This window comes from Panthera uncia, chromosome X (assembly GCF_023721935.1).
Source record: "Panthera uncia isolate 11264 chromosome X, Puncia_PCG_1.0, whole genome shotgun sequence".
Classification (NCBI taxonomy): domain Eukaryota; kingdom Metazoa; phylum Chordata; class Mammalia; order Carnivora; family Felidae; genus Panthera; species Panthera uncia.
In genome coordinates, this window is record NC_064817.1 from 63,430,946 (window position 1) to 63,452,542 (window position 21,597).

The 21,597-nt window shown below is 37.1% G+C and overlaps 1 protein-coding gene across 1 annotated transcript in view; it reads left to right on the top strand.

Moving 5' to 3' along the window:
* Positions 1-10,793: 10,793 nt before the first annotated feature.
* SH3BGRL (SH3 domain binding glutamate rich protein like) overlaps positions 10,794-21,597 on the top strand; it is a 103,821-nt gene continuing 93,017 nt past the window's right edge. The window contains exon 1 of the mRNA XM_049644709.1: positions 10,794-11,020. Within this exon, the coding sequence (XP_049500666.1) occupies positions 10,976-11,020 (45 nt within the window). The 5' untranslated portion in view covers positions 10,794-10,975. The remainder of the gene's footprint in view (positions 11,021-21,597) is intronic.

The following is a 21,597-nucleotide window of genomic DNA, read 5'->3' on the forward strand; positions in this document are numbered from 1 at the left end:
ATTAGTTTCTTTGGGTGCTGAGTTTGATAAGTTCTTATAGATTTTAGACACTAACCCTTTCCGTGATATGTCATTTGCAAATATCTCCTCCAATTCTGTTGGTAGCCTTTTAGTTTTGTTGATTCTTTCCTTCTCTGTGCAAAAGGTTTTTATCTTGATGAGGTCCCAAAAGTTCATTTTTGCTTTTGTTTCCCTTGCCTCTGGAGACATGTTAGGTAAGAAGTTTCTGTGACCAATGTCAAAGAGGTTGTTTCCTGTTTTCTCCTCTAGGATTTTGATGACTTCCTGTCTTACATTTAGGCCTTTCATCCATTTTGAGTTTATTTTTGTGTATGGTGTGAGAAAGTCATCCAGGTCCATTCTCTGCATATCTGGTCCAGGTTTCCCAGTACCATTTTCTGAAGAGCCTATTTTTTTCCAATCGATATTCTTTCCTGCTTTGTCATTGGTTAGTTGACCATACATTTGAGTGTCCATTTCTGGGTTGTCTATTCTGTTCAATTGATCTATTTGTCTGTTTTTGTGACAGTACCATACTGTCTTGATGATTACAGCTTTGTAATACATCTTGAAGTCTGGAATTGTGATGCCTCCAGCTTTGATTTTCTTTTTCAGGATTGCTTTGGCTATTAAGGGTCTTTTCTGCTTCCATAAATATTTTAAGATTGTTTGTTCTAGCTCTGTGAAGAAAGTCGGTGTTATTTTGATAGGGATTACATTGAATATGTAGATTGCTTTAGGTAGTATCGATACTGCCCAAATTGTAGTACAATATTTGTTCTTCTAATCCATGAACATGGACTGGTTTTCCAATTTTTGTTTCTTTTTCATTTTTATAAGCTTTATATAGTTTTCAGTGTATAGTTTTTTAACCGCTTCAATTAGGTTTATTCCTAGGTATTTTATGATTTTTGGTGTTACTGTAAATGGGATCGATTCCTTGATTTCTCCTTCTTCTGCTTCATTATTGTTGCATAGAAATGCAACAGATTTCTAAACACTGATTTTATATCCTGTAACTTTGATGAATTCATGTATCAGTTCTAGCAGTTTTTTGGGTACAGTCTTTGGGTTTTCCATGTAGAGTATCATGTCTTCTGCAAAGAGTGTAAGTTTGACTTCCTCCTTGTCGATTTGGATACTTTTTATTTCTTTGTGTTGTATGATTGCTGAGGCTAGGACTTCCAACACTATGTTGAATAACACTAGTGAGAGTAAAGTAGACATCCTTGTCATGTTCCTGACCTTAGGGGGGAAAGCTCTCAGTTTTTCCCCATTGCGGATCATAATTAGTGGTGGGTCTTTCATATATGGCCTTTATGATGTTGCGGTATGATCCTTCTATCCCCACTTTCTTGATGTTTTTTTATAAAGAAGGATACTGTATTTTGTCAAATGATTTTTCTGCATCTATTGAGAGGATCATGTGGTTCTTATCCATTCTTTTATTAACGTGATGTATCACATTGGTTGATTTGCAGATATTGATTTGTGGATATTGAATGAGATCTGCATCCCAGGAATAAATCCTACTTGATCATGGTGAATAATTCTTTAACTGTATTGTTGGATCAGGTTTGTTAGTATCTTGTTGAGGATTTTTGCATCCACGTTCATGAAGGAAATTTGTCTGTAGTTCTTTTCAGTGAGGTCTTTGTCTGGTTTTGGAATCAAGGAAATGCTGTACTCATAGAATGAGTTTGGAAGTTTTCCTTCCATTTCTGTTTTTGGGAACAGCTTCAAAAAATAAGTGTTAACTCTTTTTTAAATATTTGGTAGAATTCCCCTGGAAAGCTATTCAGCCCTGGACTCTTTGTTGGGAGATTTTTTATTATTGATACATTTTTGTTTTACTGGTTAGGAGTCTGTTCAAATTTTCTATTTCTTCCTGTTTCAGCTTTTATACATGTTTCTAGGAATTTGTCCCTTTCTTCCAGATTGCCCAATTTGTTGGGATTTAATTGTTCATATTAGTCTTTTATTATTGTTTGTATTTCGACAGTGTTGGTTGTGATCTCTCATCCTTTGTTCACCCAGGTGCCTCAGAAGAACAAATATTCTTAAAATATGTATACTACCCCAAGCAATCTACACATTTAATGCAATCCCTATGAAAATTTTTCACAGAGCTAGAACAATTCTAAAATTTATACAGAAACAGAAAAGACGCTAAATAGCCAAAGGAATCTTGAAAAAGAAAAACAAAGCTGGAGACAACACAATTCCAGACTTCAAGTTGTATTACAAGGGTGTAGTAATAAAAACAGTATGGTACTGGCACAAAAATAGGCACATAGATCAATAGAACAAAATAGAAAATCCAGAAATTTACCCACAACTATATGGTCAATTAATCTTCGAAAGAGCAGGAAAGAATATCCAATGGAAAAAAACAATGTCTCTTCAACAAATGGTGTTGGGAAAACTTGACAGCAACATGCAAAAGAATGAAACTGTACAACTTTCTTACACTGTACACAAAAACAAATTTAAAATGGATTAAAGACCTAAATGTGAGGCATGAAACTATTAAAAATCCTGGAGAACACAGGCAGTAACCTCCTTGACATTGGCTGTACAACTTCTTACAAGCTATGCCTCCTAAGACAAGGGAAAATAAAGTATTGGGACTTCATCAAAATAAAAAGCTTCTGCACACCAAAGGAAACAGTCAACAAAACTAAAAGGCAACCTAGGGAAAGGGAGAAGGTATTTACAAATGACATATCTGATAAGGGATAGTACCCAAAATATGTAAAGATGTTATAAAATTCAACAGTCAAAAAATGAATAATCCAATTAACAATGGACAGAATAGACATTTTCCCAGAGAAGACATACAGATGGCCAACGGACACATGAAAAGATGTTCATGATCACTGATCATCTGGGAAATGGAAATCAAAACTACAATGAGGTATCACCTCACACCTGTCAGAATGGCTAAAATCAACAACATAAGAGGGGTGCCTGGGTGGCTCAGTCGGTTAAGCCCCACATCTGTCTGTCTGTCTGTCTGTCTCTCTCTCTCAAAATAAATAAAGTTTAAAAAACACACCATAAATAACAGGTGTTGGTGAGGATGTGGAGAAAGGGGAACCCTCTTGCCCTGTTGGTGGGAATGCAGAGTTGTGCAGCCACTCTGGAAAACAGTATGGGCATTCCTCAGATAGTTAAAAATAGAACTACCCTATGACCCAGCAATTGCACTACACTGTATTTACCCAAAGAATACAAAAATACTAGTTCAAAGAGATACACAAACCCCAATATTTAAAGCAGCATTATCTACACTAGCCCATTTATGGAAACAGCCCGTGTCCATGAGTGGATAACGAAGATGTGGTATGTATATATGTTATATATATACACAAATACCATGGAATATTACTCGACATAGAAAAGAATGAAATCTTGCCATTTGCAACAACATGGATAGAGCTATAGAGTATTATGCTAAGTGAAATAAGTCAGAGAAAGCCAAATACCATATGATTTCACTCATATGTGTAATTTAAGAAACAAAACAAATGAGCAAAAGGGGAAAAAAAGAGGCAAACCAGGAAACAGACTCTTGACTATAGAAAACAAACAGATGGTTACCAGAAGAGAGGTGGGTGGGTATGGATTATATAAATGATGGGGATTAAGCTGGGAACTTTTGATCAGTGCAGAGTGTTGTATGTAAGTGTTGAATCACTATATTGTATACCTGAAATTAATATTACGCTACACTATATGTTTACTAAGAAGAAATTTAAATTAAAACTTAAAAAAATGTGTAGTAAGGCTGCTATTTGGAATAGAAACAAACAAGACAAACAGATAAAAAAATGTGCAAAAGTTTTGCACAAATATTCACCTAAACAACATATCCAAAAGAGCTCTTAATATATTAACAGGTGTGTCGGGGCACCTGGGTGGCTCCGTCGGTTAAGTGTCTGACTTTGGCTCAGATCATGATCTTGTGGTTCTTGAGGATGAGCCCCACATTGGGCTCTGTGCTGACAGCTCAGAGCCTAGAGCCTGCTTCGGATTCTGTGTATTCCTCTCTCTCTGCCATCCCTGTCTCTCTCTCAAAAATACACCTTATAAAAATTAAATATAATATATATATGTTTAAAAATATATATGTATGTTAAAAATTATGGCAATGATAAAAGCCATTCCTCATCATGCAGGAGGACTAAAAGAGAAACACATGGTCCAGAATGAGGATCCCTCAGTACTCTACACCATGGTAGTCATATCATACTTGGAACAAGACATTTAGTTTTGGGGACCACCTTCTGCAGAAGAGAGAAATTGACAAACTGGAACATTATTTAGAGGAAAGACTCTGGACATTACAGCATATTAAGGATAGTTAAAAAAAAAAGACTGGTTAGAGAAACTGGAAATATTAACTTGGAGGAGAGAAGGCTTCCTATTGCAAAGGCTTTCACAAGAAGAGAAATGAGTTGATAACTATGAATTATTAGTATCAAAGGAACATAAAAAGAAACTGCTCAGCTAAACCTCAGAAAAAAATTCTAAAATTTTACCTTGAACAAAAACAGTATAGGAATGGTTCAGGAATTGTGAGTTTACTGTAACTGGAGGTGTTTGCAATTAATGCCTAGATGACTACTTGTTGTTATTGTCAGGATGTGGAAGGAGCTGGGAATTTGATCTCTGAGGTCCTTTTCGGATCTTTGATTCCTTAAATTGTGGAATTGTGGTATGGTGTGGTGTGTATACGTGTGTAAGGAAGGGATCTGAAAGCAGGCCTCATTTGGAAGAACTAATACTTGGAAAAGCACCCTCCAACCTAGACCATTTCATCTCTTTGTGATGCTAATGGAGTTATCCTCACAGGTTGACTCACTACTCTTCTGGAATCAGTGACACCCAGTGAAAGATTAATGGGCCAGTAGCCCTTATGGCAAGTATCAGCAGGGTTTAGAAATAGTTGTTGTTCTTGCCTGGAGTTCTGTTCAGTTCCCTGAGACCTTTTTTTTGTTACTGCTCAAGGACAATGGATAAAATAGCGTTCTACCTCTCTGCTGCAATTCTGTATAGTGCTGATAAAAAAAATTATCTTTAAGCGTTGCTTTTTCAAGCACAGAACATTTATTTTTCATGGGTGTGTGGCACCCTGTAGCTGCTACAACTATGGTCATAACATCTTGGATGAGATCAGAACTTTGGACCCAGTACTTCCAAGATGTCTTCTGGCACCAAGTCCTAAAGTTCCTGCTGATGCACATCACCATGTAGCAGGTGACTGAAACAGGCTTAGAACTCCTAAGCACAATTCTCTGTTATTTAACCTACTCTGTTTCCACTGCAGATAATGCCATTGATGGTGACACTTGGAGAAAACAACAGTAAGTCCTCCAAAGTGCAATATTTTTTTAAATTTAGATATGTATGTGTTAATGTGTTGTCTGTTAATAAAGAAAAGATATATTCTTAATCTTCCACCTGCCAGAGCAGATGGAAGCATGGAGACCAGGGCATCACTGAATAACATTGTTGGTGGTTTCATCCAACACTGTTTGATGAACACTGTTCAAACACTGTTTGAACACTTAAAAACCTAGGCACTCTTATTTTGGAAACACCACTCCACAGTGTATCAAAATTTTTAAAAATTCAAATGTACCTATCTTCTTACTCAAATATAAATGTTAAATAAAATATTAATATTTTATAACTTTGTTTTTTTTTAATTTTTTTCAATGTTTATTTTTGAGAGACAGAGAGAGACAGAGCGTGAGTATGGAAGGGGCAGAGAGAGAGGGAGACACAGAATTCAAAGCAGGCTCCAGGCCCTGAGCTGTCAGCACAGAGCCCGATGCGGGGCTTGAACCCATGAACCGTGAGATCATGACCTGGACTGAAGTCGGACGCGCAACTGACTGAGCCACCCAGGTGCCCCTATAACTTTGTTTTTAATTTTAAAATCATTTAGCACCAAGTAAGTCATTAAATTATGCTTGACAGTGATTTCTCTACAACCATTATGTATATTTGCGAATTCTGCTGCTGTAGGAGAAAAATCTAAACTGCAAATTGTTTTCAAGTGAAGTAAAATACTGATGAATGTTAAATGTAAAGTTTAAAAAAGCTGACATGGTAATGTTTTCCATCTATTTCACTATTTCTTAATTGTGATTTTGTAGTCTTCTTTTTGTATTATGGGCTAAATAATATTTTCACTTTCTCAAAAGTTTAAAAATAGGAAATTTTCTGCTTTTGTCAATAATGGACTGGGTGATCTGGAACAACCTTCTTGCAAAAGGCAATTTAAATGTTACAAGACACTTTACAAAATCTTCTTAAAAATATCAAAGACCTAGTCAAAAGAGTGAGGAATTACCAGGGTAAGAAAAGGGGATGGATTACAAATCCAAAGAATTCAGTGATAAATTAGAGCTGCTTTTTCCCATGGGCCATTTGCTGCATAGGAAAATGAAGCTTCTAGGCAGACCTTCTCTCCTGAAGATAACCCGCCTGAAGACTCCCAACCCGGAATGGGGTGTGACAGCATAAGTAGTCTCTACTTGAGAAGGGAAAGTGCTGCCCTGAAGAAACAAGTATCAGTTCAGGCAAGGAGGTAGAAAGAATGGGGAAAAGGTTGAATATGTAGAAGAGTTTTCTCATCATAAACAGAACCCCCAGTGGAATATAGTGAAAACGTTTGAGAGGGAGGAAATATGGAGATTGAAATTGAGGTAGAATTTCTGAATGAGATGTCTTCTAGCTCTTACCCTATGCAAGATGCATGATCCATTTCTACCAGAAATTATGAGACTCCTGTTATGTAACTCTCCCATATCACAGATATCCTCAATCCTGTCTTCTTATTCTATCTTTTCACCTATACTCCAATTTTATCACTGTGTGTACAGCTCACTGAAACTATCCTATACCCTCCAGCTCAGCAGTTGGCCTAAAAATTCAAAACAGGGAACCAAAATATATATTTTGAGTAGTGGTGTACTCATTCTGACACCATTACTAGTATGAGTATCTGGCTCGGCAAAGGGGATTTGGGACAGAGAAGCATTTGTAGGAACTTACCTGCATATCAGAAAAGTGCTAAGGTTAGGAACTTATATCAGAAAACTCAGTGAGGGAGGAGAGGGGAGTAAAACCTGCTAAGAAGTGTCGTTAGACTTCAATATCTAAGACCAAAGTCATAAAATCTCTACTCATACCTCCACAGCTCCATTCTTGTGATTGGGGTAACATCAGATAGTTCCTCAAGGAAATCAACATTCTTTTCCAGCATAGACCAGGGCAATGCTGGGCCCAAATGATAACATTTTAATAGGCTGGAGTGCCTATCTAGTTTGCCAGCAATTCCACATGTAAGAATTTATTCCAAAATAATTATTAGAGGTGTGGACAAAAATTTGTAGATAAACATATACTGCAGCATTAACTACAATATAGAATAATTGAAAACAAGCAACATGTCCAATAGTGCAGAACTGGATAAATAACTTTTGGTATGTTTGTGAAATGGAACCATGTAAAACCATTAAAAATCATGTGGAATAATATTTCCTGACATGGGATAATTTTTCAAATACTTTGTAAGTGAAAAACAGTAATTTACAAAATAGTATGTATCCTACGATAATTTTTAAAATGTGTTTACTCTCTTCCTTCTTGCCACTTCTCTCAACCCTTCACACCCACTCTCATCTATCCCTGACTAGACTTAGAAGGGCTTGCATCAATGTATTAAAGATGGTTATCTCCAGATACTTTCTTTCTTTCCAATATTTGCTAAATTTTCTGAACACAGCATGAACTTATTTTATAAATTTTGAAAAATACTAACATTTGGTTAATAAATCGGTAGATTTCCAGTTCCATCCATGTTGCTGCAAATGGCATGATTTAATTCTCATTACCAAGTAGTATTCCATTGTACACATATGCTGAGTGAAATAAGTCAGTCAGAAGGACAGATATCATGTGTTTTCACTCATATGTGGATCTTGAGAAGCCTAACAAAAGACCATGGGGGAAGGGAAGGGTAAAAATAGTTACAAACAGAGAGGGAGGGAGGCAAACCTCAAGAGACACTTAAATACAGAGAACAAACTGAGGGTGGATGGGGGTGGAAAGAGGGAAAATGGGTGATTGGCATTGAGGAGGGCACTTGTTGGGATGAGCACTGGGTGTTGTATGTAAGCTAATTTGACAATAAATTATATTTTACAAATATAAATAAATAAATAAATAAATAAATAAATAAATAAATAAATGATATCTTATGGCAATAAGTCACAAATACTGTTTGAAAATTCTTTGATCTATCTTACTTTAATCAGGCCATAGTCTTTCCAATACAATTATATTGAAATGATTTGGGGAACTACTTTATATAAGATTAAAATGAAGCAAAAATGTCTATTCTAGAATATACATTCCAGGGATGGTTGAATATAGTAAGGTGTAAGTCTAATATAATCTATAATGTTAATTTCTAGGATAAAAATATTGGTAAAGCCGGTCCCCTCATGTATCCCAAGTATTGTTAATAAGGGACAACAGATTTTGTTTATTGGTGAAATTTTCACTTAGATTAATATATCTGGATTTAAAATTCATTAAATACCAGGAATACCAGGAATACCAGGAATTCCATCTTCCCATTCCTGAGAGTTTCAGATAAACTGAACTCATTATTCATTCTGCCATCCAGTTCTCTGCAGATGTAAATTTATTTTATGAGTATATAGAATAAGTACAAGAGTTTTTCTTTCTTTCTTTTTATTTTTTCAATTCAAAAGAGACTATGGGTCAAAATGTCCAAATAGAATACATGTTGACCACTAAGAGACAGGAGTCTGGGCGATATATGTATATGAAAAATTGTGTACATTTTGCCAAATCAAAACTTGAATGAAGATTTTCCTATCCTGTGGACTGGGAAGCACAATAACAGTCACCCTGAATTAGACAACAATGAAAGTGGCTTATCACCCTGACTTATTTCTGTCTGATCATTTGTATAATGATTTTGAGTTGTATCTAGAGAAGGAGTTAGATACATGAGGAGGACAGAAAAGAGTAAAAGGGTGTGGGGGAAAAGTGAAGAATGAGAGAAAAACAGAAAATGCATGAAAATGAGAATAAATATGGTGATTTCAATGGGGAGTCAACAATGATTATGTAGGGAAGTTAGTTTGGAGGAGGAAGGGATAAGACTATGGCTAGTGTAGGGCCAGATTATGGAAGGAGCTCCTTAGAAACAGAATTTAGGTTTGATTTGATAGTCTATGGAGAGCTATGTTTAGTGATATATGAAAGTAATATTTTAAATTTTTTAGTGTTTATTTTTGAAAGAGAGAGAGAGAGAGAGAGTCAGAGCATGAGCAGGGGTGGGGCAGAGAGACAGGCAGACACAGAATCTGAAGTAGGCTTCAGGCTCTGAACTGTCAGCGCAGAGCCTGACGTGGGGCTCGAACTGTGAGATCACGACCTGAGCCGAAGTCGGACACTCAACCAACTGAGCCACCCAGGTGCCCTGTATGAAAGTAATATTTTAGAAGGAAAGATAGCTAACTATTATTGAGTACTTTCCTTATTCTGGTCAATGTGATACAGGATGGGCAAGAGGGTGGCCTTTGAAGTTGGTTGACTTAAGGTCTAGTACTGACTCTGGAATTTACCAGCTATATGACATTGGGAAAATTACTTATTTTCCTGAGTCTCAGTTTCTTCATCTGTAAAATTGTTATAATATCCACCCTTCAAGGTTGTTGTATGGATCACATAGATTGAAGAAGGGAGAACCTGTGAATAGGGAACAGTTAGGAAGGTATTACAATGAATGAACCTGGACAAAGGTGATTACACCACTAGAATGGAGAGGGAGGAAAAACTGCAAAGGAAAAGGAAAGAAGTAGGACAGATAAGTGACTACCTCACCTTACTCTTATTCATCTTGCAAGTTTCTTATTTCTGTTCATATGACATAATCTGGGATAATGAAATTACACTCTGAAGTACAGGGTCCCTCTCTAGACATTATCAATTGTTTATTCATTTCCCTAGAGTTATAAATAACCGTTTATTTTCTCTGTTCATCATTTAAACATCTCTGCAACATACGATTCAAACTCCCTTTCTTCAGTCAGTTAAAAAAAAAAACAAAACAAAGCAAAAAGTCATTCACTTTCTTCCACTGTATTTTCAATTTTGTTATTGTTTGCAATTTCTTCCTCCATTATTGAGTTTGCCAGTCAGGCCTCCTGTGAATTTTCACAGAGACAGGATTCCCTATCATAACAAAAAACGAAACAGAAAGAAAACTAGTCCTGCCGTTTCTGGGCTTAGAGAAACCTGAAACTTCTTAAACCTTCTGTGTCATTGGTTACTTCTTCAGTGCCTAATTTCTGCTACCAACTAACATTAGATAATCACTACATAATAGGAGTCTTAAAATGCACAAGGCTTGGAAGGCATGGGCTTTCTTACCAGTGTCTGTATTCAACATACAGCCTCTTATTTCAAGAAAGGTCTGTCTTATTTGCATACATTTCTGACCAGGAAGTTATGCACAGAACTTTTAGTTTCTGTGGGAAAATGTCCTTCATTTTAATATAATTTAATTCAACCCTTTCTTTTGTTTTTTTCTTTCTCCTCTACCTCTTCTCGGGGAGAGAATAGTAAAAAGTAAATGTTTCAACAGATCTCGCGGTGTTATTCGAGATTCCCTAATAAAAAAAAATAGAAATGATGCAAATGAGCCTGTGTTTTCCGGGCTTTGGGGCTGAGACTGCAGTGTTCTTAGCTCAGTGAAAGCAGTCAAGGGAGGAGGCGGGTCTCTGGCAATTTCCCTTTCTAACTTCCCCCACCCTTCTCTTCCAACCTCTGTTCCACCTCTAGCTGGATTCCAGCCTTTGCGGCAGCTGCTCTCTAGCCCTTTGCAGGACCCAAACAACAGCGGCCGGCCATCGTTCCCAGGATGGTGATCCGTGTGTATATTGCATCTTCCTCTGGTTCTACGGCGGTAAGGAGGGTGGGGAGACCACTTTGTTTTCCTACATACCAGTCTCCTTCTGCCCCAGAACCCTTAAATTGAAGTTCCTCTGGCAGCTGTTTTTTCAGAAGACACACACATCTTCCACCCCTCCTCCCCTTCTTCTGTTTCTTCTCTTTGTTGCATCGATTTCCTTTTTCCATGGGGTTTAGCTTTGTTTGCCTTATGTTAGAACCACATTTCTTCTTTGAAGGAAAAAGAAGGCTACTGAGTTTTGGTAGATGGGAGATGGTGGCTTAGGGTCTTTAAGGTTAGGGGAAGAAGGCAAGTAAAATCACACACTGGTGAGTTTCTGGAGTGGGAAATTTGCCATTTGTGCTTCTAGGTACTGAGATCAAGGGCAGGAGTGCAGTTCTGTAAGGATGCAGAACTTGCTAACTGAAGATAATTGAGTGGAGGCCTATTTAGGCATTGTGATTATTTTTGAAGTGAGACCCCTTTAATCAGAGAGTTATATTGCCAATGTGTGGGAGAGGGTGTTTAAATTCAGCCTAAAAAGTGTTAGAACTAGGCAGAATGGGAGGGGATTTTGGGAACAATGATGCAAAGTTGTGGGGTTTTTTTAACTTTAATGTGACAAGGGGCCTGTTTTTTCCTTCCATATTGCCCCTTATTTTGATTTTTTTCTTTTTTGTTTTTTCAAAAGATTTTACTTGTAATATTTCTAACTGCGTCAACTATATTGAGAACTAAAAATGGAACTAAAAAATAAGTGGCTTCTTGTGTAGAGGCAGACTCCACTTGCTTTTTTTTTTTAATGTTTATTTATTTATTTATTTATTTACTTATTTTGAGAGAGAGAGAGAGAGAGAGACAGAACGTGAGCAGCTGAGGGGCAGACAGAGAGGGAGACACAGAATCTGAAGCAGTCTCCAGGCTCTGAGCTACCAGCAAAGAGCCAGACATGGGGCTCGAACCCAGGAACCTTGAGATCATGACTTGAGTTGAAGTAGGACCCACTGAGCCACCCAGGCACCCCTCCAGTTGCTGCTTCTTAAAATGATAGGACAGGTCCCCACTGGATTCATGTGCTTTTAATTTAGAATAATATATCAGCAGCTGTGGGGAGCAATAGGGTAAACTGGGGTGAAAGCTGAGTGTATATCCATGATAAATGAAAGTGCCTGTTTTTCACAACTCAAGGGAAAAGCTAACAGTAAGTAGCACATTTCTTATGTGTGAGTTCAGGATGTAGGATGTAGGAACTGCATCCCTCTTCTGAGCTTTAGAGCAGCAGCTATTCCATGTTTTCACTGTTATTGTTTATTTTTGTTTTGTTTATTTACCCCCTAAGTGGGTTTGGGATAAAACTGAAGGTTCTGGGGGTGCCTGGGTGGCTCAGTGGGTTGAGTGTCCCACTTTGGCTCAGTTCATGATCTCACGATTCGTGGGTTCAAGCCCCGCATGGGGCTCTGTGCTGACCTCTCAGAGCCTGGGGCCTGCTTTGGATTCTGTGTTTCCCTCTCTCTGCCCCTCCCCTGCTAGCACTGTTTCTCTCTCTCTCTCTCTCAAAAATAAATAAACACTAAAAAAAAAATTAAACTGAAGCTTATGTGAAATCACAGGAACCTTGAACTTTGAACTTTATCTTCTCTGGTCACCGTGTGTGGGTATGTTCAGACAGTTTTCAGGTAGAATACTTAACTTTACATTTTTTGGACAAGTTTAGGTTGAAAACATAAAGAGAACTTTTTATATTGCCTTTGAACTTTATTTTATGAGCTTCTTGCCTCATTATTATCCATATATATTCTGATATTTCAGAGTAACATTTGAGTTGCTCAGAGTCTCAAGTCCAGTATAACAATTGTAAAATTTGAAAGACCAGCTTAATAACTTTGGTTAAATTCCTGATTAGATTGAACAGATCAGGAAGTTAGTTTCATTTTGGGTGATATGCAGTTACAGTACTGCTATTTATTCTTTGCTTTCTTGTTCTTCTACCCCTCCTCCAAAAGTATATTCAAAAAGAAACTCCATTCAGAATTTCTATCAAAGTAAGAACAATTGTACCTCTCTCTTTATTAAGATTTAAGTTTCTAAGGGCCTTAAAAAATAACTGCTGTCTCTTATTATGTACATTGTTAGACTAGAATGTTGAAGACTCTACAAATAGTAAATATTTATGCTATTTGTATTTTGTTTCAATTTTTTCTTATGCATAATTAGATTTGTCTGTTATTTAAGTAATTATAGTTCTTTTCAGCCTGTTATCAAAATTATACATATTGACAAAATAAATTCTTATTTTTTTATAAATTATGCATACTTTTAAATAATACTAAAATGGTATAAAGTGAGTGTACTTCAGGAAGAGCTCATTTATAACATAAATGGGAAATATTCAAGTGGCAATACTAAGTTTTTCCCTTAAGATTGCTACCATATAGTTTTTAACACACAATTTAGAAATTTTAGGGTAAAAATCATAATAGGAACCCAAAAATTACTCAAAGTGAGATAGTCTTATAAGTGATTTAGTGTAGTTCTCTGAAGAGCATTTAAAAGAAAGCTTTTGATTTTGGACTGATAATTTCTGATGGTTTTCTGACTCTTCCTAATGGTTGTTACAAAATAACCAATATTAGATGTTTTGTCAGGCAGGGGAGGATCTATGATAATTCTAAAACAATATTAAGTTATTCTGTTTTTATTTCAAGACTCTTTTTCCCTCATAGCCTGATTTAAAAAAAACAGAAAAGTTTTCAAACATTTACTTAACTCTGTCCAATACAGAAGAGTAACACTTGCTTCTCAAAAATTTAGAAATGAAAGTAAGTATGTTGATTTTTGCAACGGATTTCTAGAAAGTCATAATAATAATAGTAGTGGGAACACTTAATTGTGTCAAGTACTATCTAATTTTTTCTTGACAATTTTTAGTCCTATGACTCAGGTCTTATGATTATCTCTCTTTTTAGGTTAAGGAAATACAGGTTCAGAAATGTTAAACAACTTTCCAAGGTCACATAAGTAAGAAGCCACAGAATTTGTATCTAATAGAAGCTGTTTGAATCCAGTAACATATGTTTAACCACCAACAAATATATTGTTCCACTGGTGCATGATAGCTAGGAGGCATGAGAAGAGAAATGTGAATATGAGGTGAGAGGCACAGAAATAACTATGCCCTTTAAGTGGAAGAATTGCCTGAGTATGTGTGTGTCTGTGTACACACACACACACACACACACACACACACACACCCAGAGGTTAGAAAAAAGAGGAGCTGATGTGGAGGAGGGATAGTATGTCCAAAGCTGAATGCCAGTAAATGGGGTAGATGACCATTCACTCAAGGACAGGGAGATAGAGACATGCCCATTTGGAACTGTTTTTTATAGATCAAGGTATGGAAATTCAGGCATTAATATTGTTTCTTTTTATGGAAACAATTTAGTAGCAATGCAATTCCAAAGTTGTCTGTTCATAGGAAGTGATTTAGTGGTTTCTGCCTGTTCAGAGCTGGTGTGCATGTCTTGACCCACTGTAACACAGAAGTGTACACCATGGTTTTTTTTCCTTGAGATTGTAATGCCCTATAAATTTGTATTTAATGGAAAAATAATAAGCACAGACCTATAAAAATAAATTTCAATAACTTTTAACAAAAATCAATATTGGCCTTTGATCAGAATTGCTAGAGTGATGATTGCTTAGAGATTTTTAACTGGTTTGAGAGGTTTTTATTTTTTTTTTCTCAAACTTCTTTTCCTTGGACCCATAATAATCTCCATTGTTTGGTCTCTATACATTCTAGGTGTGCTTGGTTTAGAAATGTTAAGATTGTGGTAGGATAGATCATTTCTAGGGGTTTTATTTATGAAATAAAATTTGTAAGATGATCTTTTTTATGACTGCTAAAACATAAGCTATTACTAATGAATAAATGAAATATACATAATTTTTCTTTAGGACAGTATCTGCTATACAAGTTATAAAAACATTTAAGTAAAACAAATGCTTGTGATTACCAAAGCATGAGTCACAGTATTTTTTTTTCATTTGGATAATATAGATGTGGAATAATTAAACTACAGCTATTCATCTATATGATTCCCAAGTAATTGTATTTTAGGTGACAGAGTATTTTGCTGTTCTGACTCTGCATTTATAAGTTGAACATTGATTTGATGTATGCTATAGTCTTTGTTATAACTGTCAAGATTTGCTTGAATGCTATTTAAAGGTATTGATAAACTACTTAAAAGGACAAAATCAGAAACTGTTCATCATATGAACGCATTGACATACTTTTTGGATGTTCTAAACAGTGGGAAATGATAGCTTTCACTTGGCAAATGCAGGAACTCAATATCAGCACCTTCAGCCTGATGCTCTATATTTGATGACTGACTTCCTCAATTTCAAAACAATAATGACAAAGTTTTTGGAATAATTTTGCCCAACTTAAAGAGGGTTGGAAAACACAATTGTTGGTGATGATGATTTTTGAGCTTTTAAAAGTCAAATGGTTTCAGAGAAGAATGTATTTTGGAAATTTAGTATAAAATTAGATTTATAATCTGGTAGAAGAGAAAGATAAAGTGGATTTGTCTCTAGCTCAAAGACTAATTTCTCTACTGAGGAGGAGTTTTGATCAATAAACTGTAAGGTCAATGCTCCCCTTGAGTTGACCTGAAAAAAAAAAATTGACGCCTCAGATACACTCAGGTTAAGTGTTCTAATTCTCTGTGGTTAATCTCTAAATTCTTCTCTAAAATATATATCACACAGTCAAATATATATCTTTTTTTAGTTTATTTATTTATTTATGTTTTTAATTTTTGTTTAATGTTTATTTTTGACAGAGAGAGACAGAGCATGAGCAGGGGAGGGACAGAGGGAGAGAGAGAGACAGAATCTGAAGCAGGCTCCAAGCCCTGAGCTGTCAGCACAGAGCCTGATGCGGGGCCTGAACTCACAGACTGTGAGATCATGACCTGAGCTGAAGTCAGATGCTCAACCTACTGAGCCGCCCAGGCGCCCCAAGTTTATTTATTTATTTTTGAGAGAGAGAGGGGGAGAGTGCAAGCTGGGGAGGGGCAAGGAGAGGAAGAGAAAATCCCAAGCAAACTCTGTACTGTTAGCACAAAACCCAATGAGGGACTTGATCTCAAGAATTGTGAGGTCATGACCTGAGCTGCAGTCATGAGTCAATGGTTAACTGACTGAGCAATTAGGTGCCTCAAACATATATCTTTTATAGAAATATTTTATGCTTTAATTGAATTATCCATGGTTATATTTTGTTTCTTACTGATAAAATTAAACATAGTGAGAAGCTGTTGGTGATTATCTGATCATCTGCTTTCAGTTATACTTTATAGCCCACCAGGAGGCCTTTTATTTATTTATTTATTTATTTATTTATTTATTCAATATATGAAATTTATTGTCAAATTGGTTTCCATACAACACCCAGTGCTCATCCCAAAAGGTGCCCTCAATACCCATCACCTCCCTCCCCTCCCTGCCACCCCCCATCAACCCTCAGTTTGTTCTCAGTTTTTTAAGAGTCTCTTATGCTTTGGCTCTCTCCCACTCTAACCTCTTTTTTTTTTCCTTCCTCTCCCCCATGGGTTTCTGTTAAGTTTCTCAGGATCCGCATAAGAGTGAAACCATATGGTATCTGTCTTTCTCTGTATGGCTTATTTCACTTAGCATCACACTCTCCAGTTCCATCCACGTTGCTACAAAGGGCCATATTTCGCTCTTTCTCATTGCCATGTAGTACTCCATTGTGTATATAAACCACAATTTCTTTATCCATTCATCAGTTGATGGACATTTAGGCTCTTTCCATAATTTGGCTATGGTTGAGAGTGCTGCTATAAACATTGGGGTACAAGTGCCCCTATGCATCAGTATTCCTGTATCCCTTGGGTAAATTCCTAGCAGTACTATTGCTGGGTCATAGGGTAGGTCTATTTTTAATTTTCTGAGGAACCTCAACACTGTTTTCCAGAGTGGCTGCACCAATTTGCATTCCCACCAACAGTGCAAGAGGGTTCCTGTTGCTCCACATCCTCTCCAGCATCTATAGTCTCCTGATTTGTTCATTTTGGCCACTCTGACTGGCGTGAGGTGATATCTGAGTGTGGTTTTGATTGTATTTCCCTGATAAGGAGCGACGTTGAACATCTTTTCATGTGCCGGTTGGCCATCCGGATGTCTTCTTTAGAGAAGTGTCTATTCATGTTTGCTGCCCATTTCTTCACTGGGTTATTTGTTTTTCGGGTGTGGAGTTTGGGGAGCTCTTTATAGATTTTGGATACTAGCCCTTTGTCCGATATGTCATTTCCAAATATCTTTTCCCATTCCGTTGGTTGCCTTTTAGTTTTGTTGGTTGTTTCCTTTGCTGTGCAGAAGCTTTTTATCTTCATAAGGTCCCAGTAAGTCATTTTTGCTTTTAATTCCCTTGCCTTTGGGGATGTGTCGAGTTAGAGATTGCTACGGCTGAGGTCAGAGAGATGTTTTCCTGCTTTCTCCTCTAGGGTTTTGATGGGTTCCTGTCTCACATTCAGGTCCTTTATCCATTTTGAGTTTATTCTTGTGAATGGTGTGAGAAAGTGGTCTAGTTTCATCCTTCTGAATATTGCTGTCCAGTTCTCCCAGCACCATTTGTGAAAGAGACTGTCTTTTTTCCATTGGATGTTCTTTCCTGCTTTGTCAAAGATGAGTTGGCCATACGTTTGTGGGTCTAGTTCTGGGGTTTCTATTCTATTCCATTGGTCTATGTGTCTGTTTCTGTGCCAATACCATGCTGTCTTGATGATGACAGCTTTGTAGTAGAGGCTAAAGTCTGGGATTGTGATGCCTCCTGCTTTGGTCTTCTTCTTCAAAATTACTTTGGCTATTCGGGGCCTTTTGTGGTTCCATATGAATTTTAGGATTGCTTGTTCTAGTTTCGAGAAGAATGCTGGTGCAATTTTGATTGGGATTGCATTGAATGTGTAGATAGCTTTGGGCAGTATTGACATTTTGACAATATTTATTCTTCCAATCCATGAGCACGGAATGTTTTTCCATTTCTTTATATCTTCTTCAATTACCTTCATAAGCTTTCTATAGTTTTCAGCATACAGATCTTTCACATCTTTGGTTAGATTTATTCCTAGGTATTTTATGCTTCTTGGTGCAATTGTGAATGGGATCAGTTTCTTTATTTGTCTTTCTGTTGCTTGATTGTTAGTGTATAAGAATGCAACTGATTTCTGTACATTGATTTTGTATCCTGCAACTTTGCTGAATTCATGTATCAGTTCTAGCAGACTTTTGGTGGAGTCTATCGGATTTTCCATGTATAGTATCATGTCATCTGCAAAAAGTGAAAGCTTGACTTCATCTTTTCCAATTTTGATGCCTTTGATTTCCTTTTGTTGTCTGATTGCTGATGCTAGAACTTCCAGCACTATGTTAAACAACAGCGGTGAGAGTGGGCATCCCTGTCGTGTTCCTGATCTCAGGGAAAAAGCTCTCAGGTTTTGTCCATTGAGGATGATATTAGCTGTGGGCTTTTCATAAATGGCTTTTATGATGTTTAAGTATGTTGCTTCTATCCTGACTTTCTCAAGGGTTTTTATTAAGAAAGGGTGCTGGATTTTGTCAAAGGCCTTTTCTGCATCGATTGACAGGATCATATGGTTCTTATCTTTTCTTTTATTAATGTGATGTATCACGTTGATTGATTTGCGAATGTTGAACCAGCCCTGCATCCCAGGAATGAATCCCACTTGATCATGGTGAGTTATTCTTTTTATATGCTGTTGAATTCGATTTGCTAGTATCTTATTGAGAATTTTTGCATCCATATTCATCAGGGATATTGGCCTGTAGTTCTCTTTTTTTACTGGGTCTCTGTCTGGTTTAGGAATCAAAGTAATACTGGCTTCCTAGAATGAGTCTGGAAGTTTTCCTTCTCTTTCTATTACTTGGAATAGCTTGAGAAGGATAGGTATTATCTCTGCTTTAAATGTCTGGTAGAACTCCCCTGGGAAGCCATCTGGTCCTGGACTCTTATTTGTTGGGAGATTTTTGATAATTGATTCAATTTCTTCACTGGTTATGGGTCTGTTCAAGCTTTCTATTTCCTCCTGATTGAGTTTGGAAGAGTGTGGGTGTTTAGGAATTTGTCCATTTCTTCCAGGTTGTCCAATTTGTTGACATATAATTTTTCATAGCATTCCCTGATAATTGTTTGTATCTCTGAGGGATTGGTTGTAATAATTCCATTTTCATTCATGATTTTATCTATTTGGGTTATCTCCCTTTTCTTTTTGAGAAGCCTGGCTAGAGGTTTGTCAATTTTGTTTATTTTTTCAAAAAAACAACTCTTGGTTTCATTGATCTGCTCTACAGTTTTCTTAGATTCTATATTGTTTATTTCTGCTCTGATCTTTATTATTTCTCTTCTTCTGCTGGGTTTAGGCTGCCTTTGCTGCTCTGCTTCTATTTCCTTTAGGTGTGCTGTTAGATTTTGTATTTGGGATTTTTCTTGTTTCTTGAGATAGGCCTGGATTGCAATGTATTTTCCTCTCAGGACTGCCTTCGCTGCATCCCAAAGAGTTTGGATTGTTGTCTTTTAGTTTTCGTTTGTTTCCATATATTTTTTAATTTCTTCTTTAATTGCCTGGTTAACCCATTCATTCTTTAGTAGGGTGTTCTTTAACCTCCATGCTTTTGGAGGTTTTCCAGACTTTTCCTGTGGTTGATTTCAAGCTTCATAGCATTGTGGTCTGAAAGTATGCATGGTATAATTTCAATTCTTGTAAACTTATGAAGGGCTGTTTTGTGACCCAGTATATGATCTATCTTGGAGAATGTTCCCTGTGCACTCGAGAAGAAAGTATATTCTGTTGCTTTGGGATGTAGAGTTCTAAATATATCTGTCAAGTCCATCTAATCCAATGTATCATTCAGGGCCCTTGTTTCTTTATTGACCGTGTGTCTAGATGATCTATCCATTTCTGTAAGTGGAGTGTTAAAGTCCCCTGCAATTGCCACATTCTTATCAATAAGGTTGCTTATGTTTATGAGTAATTGTTTTATGTATTTGGGGGCTCCCGTATTTGGCGCATAGACGCTTCTAATTGTTAGCTCTTCCTGATGGATAGACCCTGTAATTATTATATAATGCCCTTCTTCATCTCTTGTTCCAGCCTTTAATTTAAAGTCTAGTTTGTCTGATATAAGTATGGCTACTCCAGCTTTCTTTTGGCTTCCAGTAGCATGATAAATAGTTTTCCATCCCCTCACTCTCAGTCTAAAGGTGTCCTCAGATCTAAAATGAGTCTCTTGTAGACAGCAAATAGATGGGTCTTGTTTTTTTATCCATTCTGATACCCTATGTCTTTTGGTGGGCGCATTTAATCCATTTACATTGTGTTATTATTGAAACATATGGGTTTAGAGTCATTGTGATGTCTGTATGTTTTATGCTTGTAGTGATGTGTCTGGTACTTTGTCTCACAGGATCCCCCTTAGGATCTCTTGTAGGGCTGGTTTAGTGGTGACAAATTCCTATAGTTTTTGTTTGTTTGGGAAGACCTTTATCTCTCCTTCTATTCTAAATGACAGACTTGCTGGATAAAGGATTCTCGGCTGCATATTTTTTCTGTTCAACACATTGAAGACCTCGTGCCAGTCCTTTCTGGCCTGCCAAGTTTCAAAAGAGAGATCAGTCACGAGTCTTATAGGTCTCCCTTTATAAGTTAGGGCACGTTTATCCCTTGCTGCCTTCAGAATTTTCTCTTTATCCTTGTATTTTGCCAGTTTCACTATGATATGTCATGCAGAAAATCGATTCAAGTTACATCTGAAGGGAGTTCTCTGTGCCTCTTGGATTTCAATGCCTTTTTCTTTCCCCAAATCAGGGAAGTTCTCATCTATTATTTCTTCAAGTACACCTTCACCACCTTTCCCTCTCTCTTCCTCCTCTGGGATACCAATTATGCGTATATTATTTCTCTTTAGTGTATCACTTCGTTCTCTAATTTTCCCCTCATACTCCTGGATATTTTTATCTCTCTTTTTCTCAGCTTCCTCTTTTTCCATAATTTTATCTTCTAGTTCACCTATTCTCTCCTCTGCCTCTTCAATCCGGGCCGTGGTCATTTCCATTTTATTTTGCATCTCGTTTACAGTGTTTTTCAGCTCCTCCTGACTGTTCCTTAGTCCCTTGATCTCTGTAGCAAGAGATTCTCTGCTGTCCTCTATACTGTTTTCAAGCCCAGCGATTAATTTTATGACTATTTTTCTAAATTCACTTTCTGTTATCTTATTTAAATCCTTTTTGGTCAGTTCATTAGCTGTTGTTATTTCCTGGAGATTCTTTTGACGGGAATTCTTCCATTTCGTCATTTTGGATAGTCCCTGGAGTGGTGGGGACCTGCAGGGCACTTCCCCTGTGCTGTGGTGTATAACTGCAGTTGGTGGGCGGGGCCGCAGTCAGACCTGATGTCTGCCCCCAGCCCACCTCTGGGGCCACAGTCAGACTGGTGTGTGCCTTCTCTTCCCCTCTCCTAGGTTCGGGATTCACTGTGGGG